Here is a 21,113-nt window from a genome sequence, read left to right on the forward strand (position 1 = left end):
GGACCTAGTTGCATATGCATCAATGAATAGAGGTGGCAATGTTTGCCCAACCTGGTGGATTGGGTTCAAGCTAGCTTGGGTTATCTTCATGGCCCATCTCAGTCTGATTTACCCAATCTAGGCCCAAACTAAAATTGGGCCTGGACCTGGATTATCTATAGAAAAGGTATGTGAAGCAGGATTGTATGTCATATGCGGGTTTACTATCCGGGTCTTGTAGTCCCTTATCCATAGTGCTTAATGTGGCCAGACCCATGGTGATTGAATTGTGGAACTGGAGTGGAAACACTGAACCACCAATTTTCGAGCTCCAAAATTTTGGGGTGTCAATGGTCCTGTGACTCCTGGCAACCCAAAATACCCGAACCGGCTTGACCCTGTTACATGAGGTCTAGGTCTACGTTTTAAATTTCAATTATAGTGCAGTCAAGATAGGTTTTACCTGTTATTCCAACTCAATTAATACTTGAATCGATTATGTAACTTTTAATATTATCATTATTAAGGGATACATAATATATTTTGAGTAGAAGTGCAACTTGGGCGGGTTTGAGTTGTAGACTTGTTAAAATTTGAATGGGCCTGGCATGAGGGCTCGAGCCCAATTCTGTGTAAATTCTTCAAAGTAAGGATTTGTACCCTTAATTTTGAGGGGAGAGAGAGAGAGAGAGAGAGAGAGAGAGAATTTACAGGTTTATCACGAGAATACCAACAGCTAAAGGCTGGGTCTATGCATTCCTTTTATCAGGCTGGGATTAAGTCTACCTTAACGCATCCCAGGAGTAACCACAGACTAACCGATCGAACCAACCATGATGTAAGTCATTTATGTCGTCCAAGCAAGGCCCAACTAGTTCTTGGGCCTAAGATGCTTACTAGACGCTTGGACACAGCCGCACAGATATTCGGCCCGAAGTCCGAACTCAAGGCAACACAGAATAGTCTAGTCTCCGAACGATCCATATCATTTTTTTGGTGGGTCAAACGGATGATAAATGGGCTTTGTTTGTACTTTATGATAGTTGGGCTTTAGGCTCAATATGATGATTCCTCGTTCCTCGACTCCAATATCTCTCGGCTTTCTTTTATTATCACACACAAACTTGTGTCGTCACTCGCCAGTGGAATAGAGAGGAAGATACCGCAGTTGAGTTGAGCGGGAGAGAATGGTCTGCACTTCCTCTTTCCAACCGCGCCTCATCTCTTCCTTCATTGGGGATCGTTTCATTCGCTCAGCACAGCCTCTTCGCCATCTGTTTGGCTACAATCCAGGTGCCTTTTCCAACAGAAAAATCATGAAGTTCTTACTATTCTTTTCCTTTTTTTTTTCTTTCTTTCTTGCTTTTTTTTTTATTTATTTTCCCCCTTAATCCACTCTAAAATAAAAAATACTTTGGAGAGCATGCAATATTGGTTATTGGAAGCATTCACTGTGAATTCGTTATTGATTTCTTGTGCCCAAAGTTCTTCTGAAATTATTGATCTACTTCAATGTGCTTGAACTGCCCTGGATCTGTTGTCTTCGACAGATAGTACTTATTTTGCATATAATTACTGCTTACCATGTGGTTAAAGCACCGTTTTCCTCTTCTGTACAATTGGTTTTAAGTTCTACTCAAGATGAAATGCACATTAAGCCTTACTACAATAAGTTATTAAGTCCTTACTACATCTTATCTGTAGTTCTTTTGGGTCACCTCTTCGAGGTTCTGTTTTGGTTCGCCTTTGTTAAGGGACCTTGCTTTTTGTTTTCACTAGTGAGGCCTCCTGCAATTCACGGGAAAACCCGAATCCAATATGATGACACAAGGGATTAAAAGAAAATAAGAACTTTACATCATTTATCCAATATTACAGCACAAGCTACCATATCTACAGAAAAACAGATGAAATGTTCTCCATTGCAGAATATGTAATGGATAAGTGATTAAGTTAATAAAGATATTAGAGTATTTAACTAATTTTAAATAACTTAATTAAAATAAGTGAAATGAGTTAAACAATAAGTTATATTAATTACTTTATTTTGGTTCAGTGTTAATTTATTTAATTTAATCAAATTAACTCAGTTCATTAGTTAAGTTAATTAATTTAATGAACACCCTTAATCATAGATAAATTGTCAGTAACCGATGTGAGTTACACTGGTAAACTGATCTGTTTATTTATAATTGAGATTGTGCTATCACAAATAAACTTGTTAGTATGTATCAATCAGTGACTTCCTCTACAAACAGAAGCAACTCAAGCCACCCATGTAACAGAACCAAATAGTTCATCTCAGTTTTAGAAACTAAGGAAGAACTTTTTCTAAAAAAAATTCAGTGAAGATAGATATGCCTTAAAAATTCTAAATAGAATTTTACCTGGTTTTGAAAGAGATAAACCACCTAAAAAAATTGCAATGTTTTGTTGAGTTTGAAAGAGACACAGAGAGAAGGGTAGATGTGTTCAAATAGAATTTTGTAAATATCTAATATAAGAGATAGAGGTGTTTAAACAAACAGTTTTCAAGAAATCATCAACCTTGAAGTTTGAAAGCAACTTCATGCTTTTTGCCTAGTGTGCCACTCTCAAAGTTATTGTTTCTACCAAGGCTTCCTGCTTCTTTCCTTTTCTTCAAATAACTCCAAAACATAGGTATTTGGAATAGAATGAAAAAAAAAGCACTATCTGATCAAGTTTTAATCTTACCTGATTGTAAAGCTCGGCCAAAAATTTTAGGTACTTGGAAAGATATCTTTGAGGCACTTCCTTCTTTCCTTAATTTTATTCGTTGTGATGTGGGGTGTGGAAACAAAGTCCTTTTTTGTGAAGACCTTTGGCTAGGGGAATCACCCCTTAAACAACAATTCCCTATACTCTATGCTTTGTTAGACTATAAGGTTGAGCTTGTTGCCAGGTTTGGCTTGCTTTCAGAGCTTGGTTTGAATTGGGACCTTGGCTTTAGAAGGGGTTTGAGGACAATGAATGTGAATCCCTAGTTCTTCTGCTTTCAATATTGGAAGATGTCTTCTTGGATCAAAATTCCATGGATAGTAGAATTTGGTCTCCCTCTCCGGATGGTCTTTTCTCATGTACCTCCTCCTTCAACATCCTTACCCATTCAGAACCATTGGGGGAAAAATTTCCCAGTGAAAGAAATTTGGTGTAAGCCAATCCTTCCCAAAGTGCAAACTCTTTGTTGGGAAGTGTTCCTTGGAAAGGTTAATACCTACCAAGGATTTAAATATCGATACAATACGTCCCGATACGGGGCGTATCGTATTGGTATCAGTATGTAACAATACGAGATACGCTACGAATACAAGCATATCCCGTCAATCGTTCGTATCGAACGGATACAGATGCGTATTGGCCGATACGCGCTGCATCCATTTTGTAATCTTCATAAAAAATGCGAATGAGGTGATTCGAACTCGAGTCACCTCACGCGCATTTAGATTTCACTACGTTTCCAATCCAGTAAGCCACGCTACATTTCGTGATATAAAGTGAAATAAAATAAATTTTATTAACGTTTTTGTTCACATGCAATTTAAATAAAAAACACATATTTATATTTAACAACTCTAACTAAAAATTTAAAAAATAATATTTAAAAATAGTACTTTATAAACTAATAGAATAAATAATGTATCAAATCCACATTTATATAAAAAAGATGATTTTTAATATCAAGAAGTTTATACAAATAGAATATTTATTTTAATACTTCAAATTTATAAATTTGCATATGATATAAATCTTAAAATTTTTATATACTTTTATTAGTTATTGACTAATACTTTAATTTAAAATAATTAATAACAACATATTTATTATTTACAAAAATAAAATAAAATTATTATTTACAAAATATTGAAGAATATAATATTAAATTGAATCTATCAAACCCACTAATCTACATTTATTTTAAAAAATGGTTTTTTATTTTATAAAATTTATATAAATAAAATATTAATAATGGAATAATTATTTTAGTAATTAAAAACTATGAATTTGTATATGATATGCATCTTAGAAATTTTAACAAATTTGATATACTTTAAGTTAAGATTATATTTTTATAAATTATTAATGATATTTTAATTTGCACTTGAAAATTTAATGTTTAGTTGAATTTTTCTTAATGTTAAAAAATTTAAATAATAAAATAAAAATAATTGATATAATAATTAAAATATAATAGGTGCATATGTTTAGTGTCTTGGACTCTTGATTGATGCACTATAAATAAAATTATGCATCCCGGTTCATTAGTCGTAATATATTTCTTCATATATATCCTTAATATTTACATTTTTATGTATTTATATACTATTTTGTGATCATTTTGATCTTAAATTTAGTGTTATTAATATATTTATGAAATTCATATGTATTTACCTAGCGTATCCTTGCGTTTTCATCTTTTTTGTCTGTATCCATGCGTTTCCAAAGCGTATTCGTATTTGTATCCGTATCCAAGTTGTCCAATACAATACCCGATACCTACTACTTGTTAAAGAAGTTTAGTTAAGTGCCTCCCTTCTCATGTTTGTATCCTCTGTTTGGCTAGTGCTGGGACCCTTCCTCATTTACTAATTTCATTCTCTTTTGTGTCTTGCATTTGGGATTACTTTTCTTCACTTTATGGCTGCAGATGGGACCTCCCACAAGATGTGGTTAGCTTATTCAGTTCTAATGTTTGTGGCTATAGAAAAAGGGCAAAATGCTTATGGAAGGTCACAAGCGCAGCTGCAGTTTGGACCATTTGAGAAGAAAGAAATCAATGATATTCAATGAAAAGAGCAGATCTAAAGAGGAAGTAGTTGAAACGGTTAAAATCAGATATGCACACTGGGTAAAAGCTGTTGATATTATTCAAAGATATCTCAACAAATGATATAATGAGGAAACGGAAGGAAGTGGCACAAATGGGAACACATAAAGAAATTACTAAGATGGATTAGAAACCTTCAAAGCCAAATAAATTGAAGCTGAATTTTGATGGTAGCTCCCATGGAAACCCTAGGAGAGTAGGCATAGGGGGAGTAATTCGAAATCGTCATGGAGAAGTTGTGGCTTTGTTTGCAGGACCAATTGGGTATGGAGACTCAGTTCAGGCAGAGACAATGGCACTCTTACATGCTTGACTGCATTACAACAAAAGGATGCTGATCCATGTAATCTGGGACTTTTTGTATATTGCTATACTCTGGAGTGCAAAGCAACTAAAGAAACTTTAACCTGTTATTCAATTTAATAAATAAATAAATTCTTCTTTGCTGATTAAAAAAAGTTGGTTAAAAGAAAAAAATTGAATAGCTAGACAAAAGCCATAGTAGATATATAAGAAACCAACAAATGTGGCTCAACACATCTAACATGGCTTATGTGCACATGTAACATTTAAAGGAAAAAGGAGCATTCGAAAGCGAAACATTTTAGAGACACTTGTATAGGCCAATAGCTAGGTAGGTTTAGGTGTAACCTGTTTAGTTCATTTTCTTCACCTGCAATCTAGAAGCGGGTTTTCTTGACCCAAATGATTGAAACAGCCAAAATACAACTATTTCCATTGGTTTTTGTCTAACAAACCCTATACACCACTACCAAACATGGAGATTAGCATTGAACAGTGCTATATGTCCATAAAAAGAAGAAACTGTGGTGAATGTGACAATTCAATGGTGGCAACCCCTCCACCGGGAGTAAAGTATGGGGTTTAAAAAAACACAATATAAATATCTTTTTTCATAGATAAACAGAAAATGAAACATTTGTCTGGGCATATTATTTTCTTGAATTAAAAAAGATACTAAATAAATAATTTGAATAAAAAAGATACTAAATAAACATTTGCCCCAGCATACAAAAAACATTTGTGATTTATCCGTCATAGTTAGGTTGGTTTTTAATCCTACGCATAATTAGATCTGGCCTGGGTTTGTATCTCAGGCATGGTGGCCTGGGCTTAGGCCAGCCTGAGGTTCCTTGTTCCTCGATGCTTGGTCAATGACTACTTCTAGGTGGATTTGATAGAGCCTCTAAGGCTATTTCTTGGAGGCCTTATCTCTGAGACTCTCACACAGCCATTAGCAAAGAGTACATCATGGTGACCTTCCAAGCCATTTTACCCCATGAAGATGGATAATTGGAAAATTGAAGCGTCATGTCTAGTTGGCATTTTCTGTTGATGAATTCATATTGGCATCCTTTAACAACACGACATTGAAAAATTAACATCTTGACATAATGTTCTGTTGAATTCAAAATATAGTCTTTGCTTACAGGTTGTACAAAGTCTTTTTATGTTTGACTTGTTTAATTCTTGAGCAGGATCCAAGCATGTCTCTATGCAGTTGCCAAGGACATTTTCTGGCTTAGCTGATATGTTATTCAATAAGGGGTATGTTCTCTTCTAGTTTGGGCATTCTTGAGCTTTTGGTAACTGTGCTTTTAAGGTCAGCCACATAATGACGTTCTCTTTGGTATCTTTATAGTTTATGGATCATCTTGTTGCATCAATTTATTGAAACTTAGTGTCCTGATAAACATTACTTTCCTTCTTTAGCTGTGTTACCCTAATAAGGGTATTGATTGGACTAGAAACCTGTGGAATTTTAGATCTGCCAAAAATGTGGAATTGAATGCTTAAAGTCCCATAGTTTCTAATTCCATTCTGTTAAGAAAATGAACCCAAATAGTGGAATTGGTCCCTCTCCCATTTTCAATTCTGTCTTGATCCCAAGATGGTCTTAAGAAGATGTTCTAAAAATAAGGCCTGGATCAGATAGATAAAAATCATCAGATATGTTGCTTTTGGCTTATCCAGTGTTTCAGTGGGGACCCATTCAATGATGGGTCCCTTTGCAATTTTGTTGTGAATTATGGAAAGAATGTCATAATCATCTTGTCTTAATTATTGGAAAAAGAATTTTTGAATTGGATTATGGTTCTTCCATAATTCGTGGATGATTGTAAAGACTCTTTGGGATTGGTTTTTGGTCAGTCTTAGAGTTGGAACCGAAGGGTTGAAAGTTGTATGCTTTTCTAGTTGGTGTAATTTTGTTCTTGTTTTTGGGTGATTTCTCATCTCCCCCTAGTTGTACTTGTTTTCTTTTTGCATTTGATGAATGGAACTGCTGGCAAGTTGGTTTTGGGGGGGGGGGGTCCCAAATAAAGGGCTCCCAATTGAATATGATGGCATGATATCAATATGTTATAATTCCCTCAAGAATCTTAACCAAAGAACCACCCAAAGTCTCACATCTCTATACAAAAACAAGTTACTCACTAGAAGTAAACAAAAATTATTTCCTAAGCCTGACATATTCCTCATCTGCTATTTAGCTATATTAACTGGATTTGACTTAGTAGGTCTTCAAATTGAGTAGAGCAAAGGTTCAATGTGGATGCCAAAGATCTTGTCTTTAATGAGATGTCTGAATATCCATGGTCATGAAGATTCATATGCTTCCAACAAAGAGTAATTTGTAAATCCTTCTTGGAGGTGATCTTCTCATAATGTAGAATGATATAAGAAATATAAGGAATAGGAACTTGGCTCTTCTTGGGAAATGGCTTTGGAGGTTCTCATTGGAGAAAGACAAACTTTGGGTGAAGATAGTGGGAAGTATTCATGGGGTTGCAACAAATGGATGGGACTCTGGGATTCTGGCAAGGAGTACAAGAGCATATCCTTGGAAAGCTATTCAAGCTATTCTACCTTTGTTTTCTCCGTGGATCAGGTATGACTTGCATTCAAGCAATCTCATTAATTTTTGGGAACATGTTTGGATTGGGGACTCCTCCCTAAAAGACCAATTCCCAAGCCTTTTTTCCCTTTCCACTTTTAAAAATGAATCGGTGTCTTCATTCATTGTTCCTTCTAATTCTATTTTTGGGGTCGGATGGAACTTGGGCCTACGAAGAGATATCAGGGACACAGAGCTTGGTGGTATCTCATCACTGTTATCCATTCTTGAAGGGGTGTTCCTAGAGCCAACAAAGGCAGATAGTAGAATTTGGACTCTCACCCCCTCTGGTTCTTTCACTTGTGCCTCTTTCTTTAGTGCTCTCACACATTCTTCTTCTTCTGGCTTGTCTTTCCCTATTAAAGAGGTGTGGTGTCATCTTATACCTCCTAAGGTTGGGAGTTTCTGTTGGGAAGCATTTCTGGAAAGAGTTAATACAACAGATTTACTTCAAAGAAAAAGACCCAATAGTTGTTTTTGTCCTCACCGGTGTGTCCTCTGTAAAGCTGATGGCGAGTTTGGGTATCACTTACTAATCTTCTGTCGTTTCACTAACATCATTTGGGAGTGGTGTACTTCTTTGTTTGGGTGCAGGTGGACCCCCCCCCCCTTCGAATGTGCAAACCTATTCACATTTATGCCGTTTCGGCCAACAAAAAGGGCCAAGTTTATGTGGAGGTGTATGAGGGCTGCAGTCTGTTGGATTATTTGGGAGGAGAGAAATTCACGAATATTTACAGATAAGGAGAGAAGTTTGGAAGCAATGCTGGAGGTCATCCACATTAGGGTTATACACTGGCTGAAAACCTTGGCTCTGTTCGCAGAATTCTCAGTTGATGAGCTGCAAAGAAAGTGGAAGGAGATAGCAGAACTTGTTCCAATGAGGAAGGCTTCAAATGTTTATTGGATCCCCCCACCCCATGACTTTGTTAAATTGAACTTTGATGGCAGCAGCTTGGGCAATCCAGGGCCATCCGGGATGGGAGGAGTAATAAGAGATGAACAAGGGAAGCTGTTAGCTATGTATTCTGGACCAGTTGGGGTGGGAGATTCTTTGAGAGCTGAGATTCTTGCAGCTCTTGAAGGGGTACAAAGAATCAAGGATATGCATATTAACAAGTTGATCATAGAAGGAGATTATGAAGTGGTGGTAAACTGGCTGAAAGAGGATAGTCTTAGACTTTGGAATTACAATAATGAAAAGAGGAAATTCAAGTGGCTGACTAAGGACATGGAAATCCAATACAAATGGGTAAAAAGAAGTGCGAACTCTTTGGCAGATGGTCTAGCTAGACAAGGGGTGAACAGACATTCTATTTTTTGGGCTGTCTTGTAATTTTTGTTCTTTTGATGTTTAATGGTTGTTCTTGGGAGCTAAGATTGTTTAGCCCCCTTGCCCTGTAATTTTCTCATATTTTTAATATTAATTCAATCCACAGTTATTGATCAAAAAAAAAATGATATGCTAGTCTCTTGGGTTTCAACACAATCAACCAATATGCTCTGAAAAGTTCCACTGAGTGACTCTAATTGAAACCACCTCTGAAAACCTCCAGCCCTTGAACCCATTAGGATCCCTTGTTAAAAAAATTACTAAACTAACATAAAATATTCACACTTTATAAGAGAGATAAGTACATCAACTATGTAATGTATATAATAAGATTGGCCTAGTAGGTGTTTTTAATCATACTGTTTTCTTTTATTTTTAGTTAAAATATTATTAAGTTCTTTATTAAAATGTTGCCAAATAAAGGTAAATTTTAGATGACATCAAAGTGCCACTATATATATTAAAGTTCATCAAATAGAAGGTGAATTTATGATGCCAAGAGAAAAGTTGTTTTTTCATTGTTATCATGGAACTTTGTGGTGTTTGTTTGAGGAAGTGCCATCTGCTGTGCCATGTAGGGTTTTCAAGTGTTCTCAGTTATGGATTCTTAGTACAACAAACCCACAATAAAAATTCTCAACTACCAAAATGGCCAAAGATTTTATCCAACTTTAGGGTAATAATAATTGCAGTAGATAGGAATCTCTAATTTTTTTACTTTGCTTTTTTTCAAAATAAAAAAAGGGATGTCAATCACCATGATGGATAGGTTGTCAACTTTAGGTTTGGAGTAGAAATCAATTTTTTTTATTGCCTCTATGAAATAATATCTAATAATGCTGCCGGCTGACTACCACTGTGTATTCTCATTACAACCAAAAGTCCTTCTGTAAGATCTGAAAATAAATAACTATGGAAACTAATTTCCCTAAGTTTACCTATACTAAAAACTTGTTTTTTCCCTCTCTTTTGGAATAAACAGAAAGCAGAATGACTTACAAAATGGTAGGCGGAAACGTCTACGCCCTGGAAAGGTGTCTCCTCGTCGGCCTGTTCCAAACCATATACAAAGGCCTCCGTATGTTAATTCACGGCAGCCACCTGGAATTGCAAGTGGACCTGAAGTGCATAATGAGAAGGGGATAGAGTGCATGAGAGCTTCTGGAAGGCTTGCAGCACAGGTTTTGGAGTATGCTGGGACTCTGGTCAAGGTAAACCTGTAGTTTTGTTTTTTTAATTTCAAGAAAAAGGTGAGGTATTGTATCCATTCATTCTCCACAAACTGTAACATGACAAATATAGCCCTGTACAGTGAATCACAATCACTCAGCTGTACGAATGAACAGTCCCTATCATTTTCCTGATGACCTCTTCTACTGACTAATATTTTGACTCAAACAGTCTCTGGTTTCTTACTTTCCAAGTACACCATGCTATGGCCACAGGAATAGTACTCCAAAGCAATGTCCCTCTCTTGGATAAACCTGTAAACATTTTTGTTCCTGTCAGACCTGTGGAACAGAATATCATTATGTTTTTGCCACCATGGGAGATCATGAAGTGTTTTTGCCACAAATGAATGAACTATATATCTGATTAAACATTTGGATAAAATGTTCATTCATTTTTATTTCCATTTTCATTGCAACCTTCTTGCCTTGTCCTTGCAAAATTTTCCCACTATGATGGATCGAGGATGACTTATCTTGATTATAAATGATTTTGTAGAATGAAAAAGTTTAACCCTTTCACTTCACTCTCTGGTGACAAAATTACAAAGTGATCTTGTGATTAATAGTCTCAAGGACCATTTCTGATGCTCTCTAGTGACCTGCCAATTCATAGAAGACAACTTAGTGCAAGTAATAGTCTCAAGGACTGAACATTATTGAAGGTATTCTAGATTATTTTTTGAGGGTATTCTATATTATTTAGGAATGAGATATCATCATCAGTTCTTCTAGGCCATGGGTGAGCAAATAGGCTGGATGACTCTATGGCCAAGGGGGGGGGGGGGTGATAGACAGCAATTGTTTTGAACGGTTATGTTATTTACAGTAATATATAAAACATCAGGCAAGTCCCATTGAAAAAAAAAACACTTGATTTTAATAGACACATTTCCCCTTGTTGCTTTTATCAGTATGTTTTATTCACTCAAAATTTCACCACATAAACTAACCATATGAGTTTTGCATATAGTTTCCAAAAGAATAAAATATGAGTTCATACTTTTACCTGAAAATTTTAATTCTTGCTTCTATTGGCAGCCAGGCACAAAGACAGATGAAATTGATGAGGCTGTTCACCAAATGATTATTGATAATGGAGCATATCCTTCCCCTCTTGGCTATGGGGGCTTTCCTAAGAGTGTCTGCACATCAGTGAATGAATGCATTTGCCATGGGATACCAGACTCCCATGCCCTCGAGGTCTGTCTTGCTTTAGCAACTAACTTTTTTTAACACTTCTTCCAATTCAACATTCAAGTTCACTGGTATGTGTTTCAATTCACAGGATGGTGACATAATCAATATTGACGTTACTGTTTATTTAAATGTAAGTTCTTCTAATACTTGCAAAAGTTGAATAGACGGGTTATGAATTGACCATTGTTGGGAATCTGGTTAATGGATATCTTTCTTTGAGTGTAATATATGAATTCCTTATGCTATGTAGTGACCGTGGCATAGAATCAATTGATACCTCATTGAACTCGCCCATAGAGTTCCTCTAATTCCATAGTATGGATATCACTAAAAATTAGTAAGGAAGGAGATTATGGAATCACCAAGGCACAATGGAGAAAAACAAGACCAGATTAAAGCCTACAGGATATCAAACAAAACTGCAGCTCTATAGGGCAAAAAAATACAGGGAATCCTTCAAGAGCAATCAAATGAAAAAAACTTGAACATACAAGAATATGTAAAGCAAGGGGTTCAAAGAACACATATTGTTTTGGGCACATTTGTAATTCTGTCCCGGGTCAGCTTACTAAAGCTGATTTCTTTTACAACTTCTTGTTGTATCCTAAAGTTTTCTAATTAATGAAATCTTTTCAAAGTTATTCATACAAAAAAGAATATGTAAGTTTAAATTCTTCAAGACAAAACATTTGTAAAAGCCTATTAGCTCAATTTGATTAAAGCATAGTTTCATTAACATGAAGTATTTTTTTATGGATATTATTAATATGAAGCTTGTACCTTAACAATTCTAGTCCTACATAGGTTATAACTGTTTAAACTCTAAATGTCATGTGTACAATGTAAAATGTAGTTAATTATCTTTTTTTTTTTTTTTGGTAGAAAGTTAATTACCTATTCAGAATCAAATTTAAGGCTGATTCATTAAAACATAGCAACAAACCAGGTGACATGCAGCGGCACACCTTTTAAAAATACTAATCTAGTGAGTGAGCAACTGTCATGCACACCTTAGCACTCCTCTCCTTTCATGTGCTCTATAAATATAGTTGCCCTTGTACACGCCCATATAGATTCAAAGAGAACATGAAATGGTTATACTTAGAGATGTCATGATGGATACTCCCCACTAGCATGGCAGACATTTTACATGTTTCAGTATCACGTTATTGAAATATGAACATGTCATTGTAAAAGCTTGTTTGTTAATTAGCTTTTTTCCCACATACAATCATAAGCTGTGTTGGGTAATGCTTATTCCACCATCCTTGTAAAACATTCATATCTGAATTACCAGAGTCTTGATGCACAGGGTTATCATGGTGACACATCAGCAACTTTCTTTTGTGGAAATGTTGATGACGAAGCTAAGAACTTAGTTCAGGTAAATCTATCCTACTCTATTTCTAACAGGGCCATAGTTTTTCACAACTTTTTTGTGTTTTTGGTTTTTTGTATTTTGATTAATAATAGGTTTAATTGACAACAAAAATGGTTTTAAAATTAAAGAGTAAAATGTAGACAACACATCTCTCAAACCATAGGTCTTGCTGGCCATGATTTCTTATGGTTTAACCTAAAAAAGAAAAAAAAAATAGTGATTCTTTTGTTTTCCACTGTTTCTTTACTTCAAAATATTGTCTCTGAATCATCTCTTTTTTTTTTTTTTCTTTTATTGATCGACTTTTCTTTATACCTTTAAATTATTCATGCCATTGCTTGTAATTCTTTTTTTATGAGTCTTGTAATTCTTTTGAAATGTTTGTTTTTTTCCACATTTTTTTTTGATTGGAAACAGTAACTTCCATTAATTCTTTAAGAAACTTAGTACAACTGTCACCTTCAAAAAATAAGGTGACCCTTCATCAAATTACAAACAGGCCCAAAAAAGGTTCTGCCTACTAACTCCTTGCTTTGCTAAAGTATCAGCCATTGCATTGGCTGATCTCCTAGTCCATTTAAACCTGACTTCAAGCTCCCTTGTTAGTTGCATAATCTCCCTTACAAGTTGTCTAAGGGACCAGGTGCCTAAGCTGTTTGTTTGCATCCAACCTATTACCAGTTCCGAGTCTCCCTCCACTTCCAACTGCTGAAAACCTAGCTGCTTAGCCAGCTTGAGCCCTTGTAAGAGTGCCAGAACTTCTGCTCTAAGAGAGTCCCCCAGTCTTATTGGGCCAGAATAAAGGGTCAGGACATTTCCTCCCCCAGCTCTAAAGACACCCCCAATTCCAGAGGGGCCTGGATTACCTACAGAACTGCCATCAAAGTTTAACTTAACAGCCATAGATAACGGGGGCGACCAGTCCTCTTGGATAGCTAAAGAGGGGCAGGAAGAAGCTGCTACTGTACTCCACCCTCTAATTAAGTCATCTACAGAGAAGTCCTTGAACAGATCCAGCGATTTCAGCCAATGTATGACCTTGATGGTGATCCCTTCTATGACTTCATGTGCTAATTTTTCTTTCCCTTGAAAGATTCTGTTATTTCTCTCTTCCCACACTGCCCAAAAAACTGCTGCCCTCGTTGCTCTCCACATTACCCTTCCTCTTTTCTTTGACTGACGGAAAAAGCTTGCTTTTTTTCCACTTAATGAAGCTACAATAAAAATTGTTCTTATAACAACTACTTCAGCATTTTAAGTTGCCTACTTTGATTCCTTATCCATATTATGCATAAAGATAACAATCTGTTGTCTTTTTCATCTAGGTGACAAAGGAATGTCTATACAAGGCAATATCAATATGTGCACCAGGAGTGGAGTTCAAGAAAATAGGAAAAACAATACAGTAAGCTCTTGGTTATATCACCTTTGCTTTTGGTCTCCACTTTCCTTTCATTATTTTTATCATGTTGTTGAACTGGTATATGCATTTTAAGTACTGCAGTTTTATGAATTGTACAGGAATTATGTCCTTTTGCATATAGTCTTTTTTTAATGGTAGGTATGAGTATTATATTAAAATGCAAAAAGGGGGAATGTACAAGGATGCACAAAATATGAACAAGCAGCAGTCCATCCCCAACAAAATATTAAGTGCAAAGGGAGTCATCCCATACATTTATTTATATGCATATACTTCTAACTAAGCAATCAATCTTGGCAAAACTGACTCACAGGTGACATGCTAAACAATTGCATAGAGGACCAGAAAGGGGCAAGTGCATAGCATGGTCTATTATAGCTTATGTTGTCTATCAATCCATGGCAATTGTCCAGTCACCTGGATAACTGCCTGTCAATAGCGTCAGTTCTTATGAATACTGACTTACATCATAATGAATAGATAGCATTCTTATGTCATGATGTTGAGAGTTGCCTAAGTTAGTTTTGTCATACTCAGGTATTTCAAAGTACCTATGGCTGTTATTCTCATGTTGGGTAGCTCGCTTTCTCTCTTCTTAGAATGTTTTACTTGTTACTATCACAACAAAAGCGAAATGTTGCAGTTTATGGATGAATATTAGGACTTTCAGCCTCAAGATTCAGTGTTTATACTTTTGGCTTACAGGTATAGTTTTATTTGTTCAACATTTTCACTTTGGGGTTTTTTGAAGTGATCATGCAGATAAATATCGCTATGGTGTTGTTCGACAATTTGTTGGCCATGGAGTGGGACAGGTTTTCCATGCTGATCCTGTTATTCTACATTATAGTGAGTATCTTGAGCTTAGCAATTGAAATATTGCAGTACCTGTAGAAGTTTGCTAGTGGTAACAAGGTCCAAAATATTGATACACCCTGATATGGTGGAAGGGGTGTATTGGTACTTTGAATCTTCCATCTTTTACTTTTCAGTTTTTTTTTTGGTCAAAATTTCAGAAGTGGACCATAAAAATGTTATTTAACTATTAAAACAAAGTTTTTCTTAAAATCTGATAAAATAGACATATTGAGCAAACAGGGTGTATAGTATTCAAATTTTGAACCTTGAGTGGAATGCATTGTACATCTCATGTAGACCACCTATTTTATTATACAACAAAATATGGATGCTTTGTCTAAAAAACTGAAACATTTTATAACATGTAAGGTAGACATGGAGAACTTACAGGTTCAATTTCAATTCCACAATTTGCCAAGGGATAAATCGTTATTTCTGTCCTCTATGTGTGATATTTTGCATCACAATAGACATGCATGGTCATGTTCACATGGCATTTTTTTTTCGTTTTCTCCTTTCTTCGTCTGATAAGCAGAGGTATTTACTAATAAGGGTTGATTTCCTCATAAAGTGAATAGAGAAAAGTATATAGCTAATTCCTGGATGTATTTGAGCCAACATTTATACAGAGATAATAAAACAAATTGCATATCAAACTCAAGAAAGAGCTGAATCCAGATTGAACAAATTTGTATTGCAATTTTAATATCCTTCAATAGTGATGTGGAACAAAGATCAATTACCATCAATTTAACCTTTGGCATTTTATTGTATGAAGTAGCTGCTCTCAAGGCAATTAGGCTTGAAGCCTTGAACCCATGTTCTCACACTTACCAGTACTGTGATTTTACCACTAAGTATGGGTGTAAATGAAGTGAACTCAAATCAAATCAAGCAAGACTTGAGTTCGAATTTGATTAAATAATTAAATATTTATTCATTTCTAATTTGACCAATTAAGTATTTTAGTTTTTTTTTATCAATAACAAATTCACATTAAATTAATGAGAAAAATAATTGCATCACTGCAGAGAGAGGTAAAAAGACTTGACTCTCCCCCAGAGAATAAAGTAAGAAGTTACAGTACAGCCCAAAATATTTGATCTCTTCCCACCCCTTGCTTTGCCAAAGCGTCTGCAAAGGCATTAGCTGTTGTCTTCATCCTCTGAAACTGGATTTCCACCCCCTAGTTAGCCATTTAATTTCCGTCCTCTCATTAGCAAATTTCTACAGCCCACTTTCCTTCTGTAACCATCTTAAACCAGCTTAGAATCACCTTCAACAACAAGCTTTCATATGTTCAGCTCCTTTGTCTTCCTTATACCTTCCAGTACAGCATAGACTTCAGCTCTAAGAGAGTCCTCATTCCCAATAGCCAATAGGACCTGAATACATTGCAATCACCTTTCCATTCTCATCTCTAAAGACCCCTCCTACACCTGAGGGACCTGGATTACCCTCACTGCTCTCATCAAAATTTAACTTTATACCTGGTGGTGAACACACAGGACACAGCAGAACGAGTAGGAGCAGAGTTTGCCACCTCCACCCAGCTATTCAGCAACATCCCCGTAGAGACATCATCAAATAGGTCAACAAATTTTAACCACTGCACCACCCTGACTGTAATTTTTTCAATAATTCCTTTATTTTTTTTTTGAAAAGTAAGATTTTTTTTTTAAATCAGAAAAGATTCATTACAACTAGTGATTTAAAAGGCGTGCCTGAGGCGTGCCTAGGCGCACAGGCGAGGCGCATTTTGGGGTATGCGCCTTGCCCAGGTCTGATGCGCCTTGCACCTCAGCCCAAGTTCCGAGAACCCCCTATTTGCTAATGTTGTTCATTCATTCATTGCAATAAAAAATCTTCTTAAAAGGCAATGAAAGTTACAAAATCATTATTTTGTATGTGAGAAATAAGAATTTTAGACCCTAACATAGATTTGTCTGGGCTTTCCTCAAGTGGTGTGGTACAAAGGCAACTCATAGAATCAAGAATGCAATATGTTTTACATCACATTAGCTACTTGAATCAATGCAACTAAGGAAAAAAAAGAGATTGTGGGTTTTACAATCTTGAAAATGCTTTATATGTTTGCTTTTATTTTTAAAATTTCATTTGAATATGCTTTACATGTTATGTTTATGTATTTTAATTTCAGATAGTAAGTTTTTTAAAACATTTATTTTAAAATTTAAGTTTATATTTTTTTATTAACATTATGTTTAATATTTTTTTATTTTTTTATTATTTTTTTTTTAATTTTTTGGCATTTGTTTTGAATTTTCTGACTTTTTTTTTATTTTTTAGCTTTTTTTTTTTGTAATTTTGCGCCTTGCTTAAAAAGGTGTGCGCCTCAGGCACAAATTGGCACTTGCGCTTTTTTTGCGCCTTGCACTTTTAAAACACTGATTACAACAAGAGAGCTAACCACAACTGGCTACTCAGAACACAGAACAGGTTACAGAACCCAAATGGATTTAGATCTAAACAACTTAGGAACATTCAAGTTTTTAAAATCAGGGGCTACAGACACCCAAGAAATCAGCTTGCTAACCGCCTGCTGCATGTTAGAATATTAGCGTTATGTTCGGCTGATAAGAGTTCTTATTAGCCCATTCTTATGTTTAACTTATCTTGTAACTGGGCTTGTGTTAATGGGCCTAATCCTGTTTAATGTTTAAGTCATCTGGGTGTCCCATCACTAATCAGGGGCATCCCAGTAATTTCTTGTACCTTGTACTATATTCATCTATAAATAAAGAACTGGTCGACTGGCTAGTACAGTTCGACATTCTCTTCTTTTCTGTCATTCTCTTTTCTTCCTTGCTACTTCGAGTATAGCACTTCAGATTACATGGTATCAGAGCATTAGCTCCTTCCTGGTTTCAGCAGGCGCACTCTCTTCTCTTGCTGTCTTTTCATCTTCTCTTTTCCTTTTCTGGGTTGCTGCAGTGAAGACCTAGGAGTGTAAGAGAGTAAAGCAAGTTCGAACCTAGGGTTTCTCTTGGTTGTAGGACTCAAGAGAAGTAAGACCCAGAAGTAGATGTCCTACTAGATTATCTCCAGCAAATAGTAGCTATTGGGCTACTAAGAGAGGTCTGTATAGGACAGACCTAGTTGAGGACTGTTTTCAGCAGTCCTAGCACTAGCCGAAAGAGGGAGAGCTTCCTCTACAGTTGCAGCTTCGTGCTCCAGCAAGACTTGCGCAGAACAAGTGGTAAAGACTTAGCCTTCTCTACAGTTGCAGCTTCGTGCCCCAGCAAGACTTGGGTAGAACTGTGGTAACTTAAGTTACAGATTCTCTTCAGGTCGGTTATCAGTCCTACTTTGTGAACTTCAGTTACTGCACTGCACAGTTACTTCAAGTTGCACAACAAGCCCTAATTGAAGTAACTTCAGTTACTAGCACTGTGAACTGGTTCAGTTACAACCCTGTACTTGCTACTTCGGCCAGTCCTAAACAGCACTGCACAGTACCCGAACTGTGAACACTTCTACCAGCACGGTGAACACTGTGACCACTTCGGCCAGTCCTAAACAGAATCACCTACAACACTGTGAACAACTCTTGGACTGAAGTCAAGATGTCCTCACTATCCGGTGAAGTTTCCTCTAGAGATAACAGACTTGTTACAAGGTCCTCAAACCTGGAAAACCCTAATCTGCACAGCTTGTAGATTACAAGTGTGCTGCTAGATGAGTATAACTTCAGAGAGTGGTCTGTCTCAGCAATGCTGTTCATTACCTCTCGTGACCTCACAGGCTATTTGGATGGAGACAAGAAACAACCAGAAATTGGCAGTCCTGAATACACCGTGTGGCGTAAGGAAAATGTCACAGTCATGTCTTGGTTGCTGGCCTCTATGACTCCTAGGGTGGCCAGAACTGTTCATCACTTCCCCACCGCTGCTAAAATTTGGGAGAAAGTATCTAAGACATATGGCCAGAAAAAGAACAATGCTAGAATTTACAGGCTGAACCAAGACATTGCAGCCCTAAGGCAAGGAGACATGTCCGTGGCAACCTACTTTGCAACACTGGAAGGCCTCTGGGAAGAGCTTGACCACCATTTGATTTTGGATTGGGAAAATGCTAATGATAAGGGGAGGCATGATAAGCAGATTGAGGAGGGCAGAGCCTTCAAGTTTCTGGTGGGTCTTGACCCTGTATATGAAGGTATAAGGTCACAGATTCTAGGGAGAGATGAATTACCTAAGCTTCACCATGTCTACTACCTGGTGAGGAATGAAGAAGTAAGGAGAAAGGAGATGCAAATTGACTCCCAGACACAGTCAACAGAACAACCTGGAGAACATTCAGCCTTAGTCTCCACTAAGGGGAATAGATTTTCAGACAAGAAGTCCCTCAAGTGTACACATTGTGGTGGTGAGAAACACACAAAGGAGAAATGTTGGGTCCTGTACCCTCATCTGAAGCCAGCTGCTCTGAGAAAGGACAAAAGGCAACAGAAGGGCCACACAGCAAGTGGGAATCTTGCCACCAACAACAGTAGTGACAACTCACAGAGTATTCAGACAGTGTCATCTTCCACCGCAAGGCAGGCTGCCGACTCCTCTAGATCAAGTACTTTGGGCTTCACAGCTAGTGAGGTAGAGGTTCTCAGTCGGGCATTAGCCCGTCTGAAGAACAATTCTTTAGCTTCCACCTCTCTTGCCAAATCAGGTACAGCCTCTGCATTTAGTGCATCTAGTTCCATTAATTTTACCTCTTGGGTGATTGATTCCGGAGCCACTGACCATATGACACATATGTCCTCCTTATTCTCCACATATCATTTGTTGTCTGGCCAGGATAAGATGAGAGTAGCTGATGGGTCCCTCTCCACCATCTCTGGAAAGGGGGTGGTTGACCTAAGCAAGGATCTCTCTCTTAAATCAGTCCTACATGTTCCTAGTCTTACCTCAAATCTGTTGTCTGTTTCAAAGCTTACAAAAAACTTGAACTGCAGTATAACTTTCTTTCCTTCTCATTGTGTTTTCCAGGACAGATTGACGAGGAGAACGATTGGGAGTGGTCATGAGTATGGGGGCCTCTACTACTTTGATGAAGATGTCAGCTCAGCCATGCAAGCTTCTACTACTAGTCCGGAGAGTGTGGAGTCAATAGCTAGGCTGCACTTGTGGCATGCTAGGCTAGGTCATTTGTCCTTTTCTTCCTTAACAATGTTGTTTCCCGAATTATGTAAGGGCATTTCGAGTCAGAGTTTAATTTGTGATGTGTGTCAAATGTCAAAACAATGTAGATCAATGTATCCAATTTCTAGTAATGAAATTCAAGCCCCTTTTGACTTGGTTCATTCTGATATTTGGGGTCCTTCACCCATTGTTTCCATTGATGGCTTCCGTTACTTCATCAGTTTTATTGACCATTATTCTCGGTGCACTTGGATTTATCTGTTGAAAGGACGTGAAGAAGTTCCCCGGATAACTATGATGTTTTGCAAGATGGTTGAAACACAATTTGATAAAAAGATCAAGCAATTCCGTTCAGACAATGCAGCTGAATACTTTGAAAGATCCCTGAACTCATTCATGGAAGATGCAGGCATGTTACATCAATCATCGTGTGCTTACACCCCTCAGCAAAATGGGGTCGCTGAGCGCAAGAACAGACATCTATTGGAGACAGCTCAAGCCCTTCTTTTCCAGCACAATGTGCCCAAGCAATATTGGTCTCAAGCTGTTCTCACTGCATCATACCTGATAAATCGGATGCCATCTAAGGTACTGGGTATGAAGACCCCTTTCTCTGTTTTGTGTCCCACTCTTCTAGAATTTCCTCTTCCCCCGCGGGTTTTTGGTTGTACATGCTTCATACATGTGAAAGATCCAAAGAAGACCAAGCTGGATCCTAAGGCTACAAAGGGAATATTTTTGGGGTACTCTCCTACACAGAAGGGGTATAAGTGTTATGATCCTGTCTC

General features: G+C 36.9%; 1 protein-coding gene across 3 annotated transcripts in view; it reads left to right on the plus strand.

Annotated features, from left to right (window-relative positions):
• The first annotated feature begins 1,086 nt into the window (after nucleotides 1-1,086).
• MAP1D (methionine aminopeptidase 1D) overlaps nucleotides 1,087-21,113 on the plus strand; it is a 30,686-nt gene continuing 10,659 nt past the window's right edge. The window contains exons 1-8 of one of the 3 annotated variants that reach the window (XM_088887452.1): nucleotides 1,087-1,272; nucleotides 6,325-6,394; nucleotides 10,058-10,286; nucleotides 11,346-11,507; nucleotides 11,593-11,634; nucleotides 12,817-12,888; nucleotides 14,211-14,290; nucleotides 15,060-15,157. In XM_088887452.1, coding sequence (XP_088743578.1) covers nucleotides 1,167-1,272; nucleotides 6,325-6,394; nucleotides 10,058-10,286; nucleotides 11,346-11,507; nucleotides 11,593-11,634; nucleotides 12,817-12,888; nucleotides 14,211-14,290; nucleotides 15,060-15,157 — 859 coding nt within the window. In that variant the 5' untranslated portion in view covers nucleotides 1,087-1,166. The remainder of the gene's footprint in view (nucleotides 1,273-6,324; nucleotides 6,395-10,057; nucleotides 10,287-11,345; nucleotides 11,508-11,592; nucleotides 11,635-12,816; nucleotides 12,889-14,210; nucleotides 14,291-15,059; nucleotides 15,158-21,113) is intronic. The other 2 variants (XM_088887453.1, XM_010270874.2) reach the window with 2 other exon arrangements.

Source organism: Nelumbo nucifera, chromosome 5 (genome assembly GCF_055504915.1).
Source record: "Nelumbo nucifera cultivar China Antique chromosome 5, China Antique-T2T, whole genome shotgun sequence".
In the NCBI taxonomy this organism is placed as follows: Eukaryota; Viridiplantae; Streptophyta; class Magnoliopsida; order Proteales; family Nelumbonaceae; genus Nelumbo; species Nelumbo nucifera.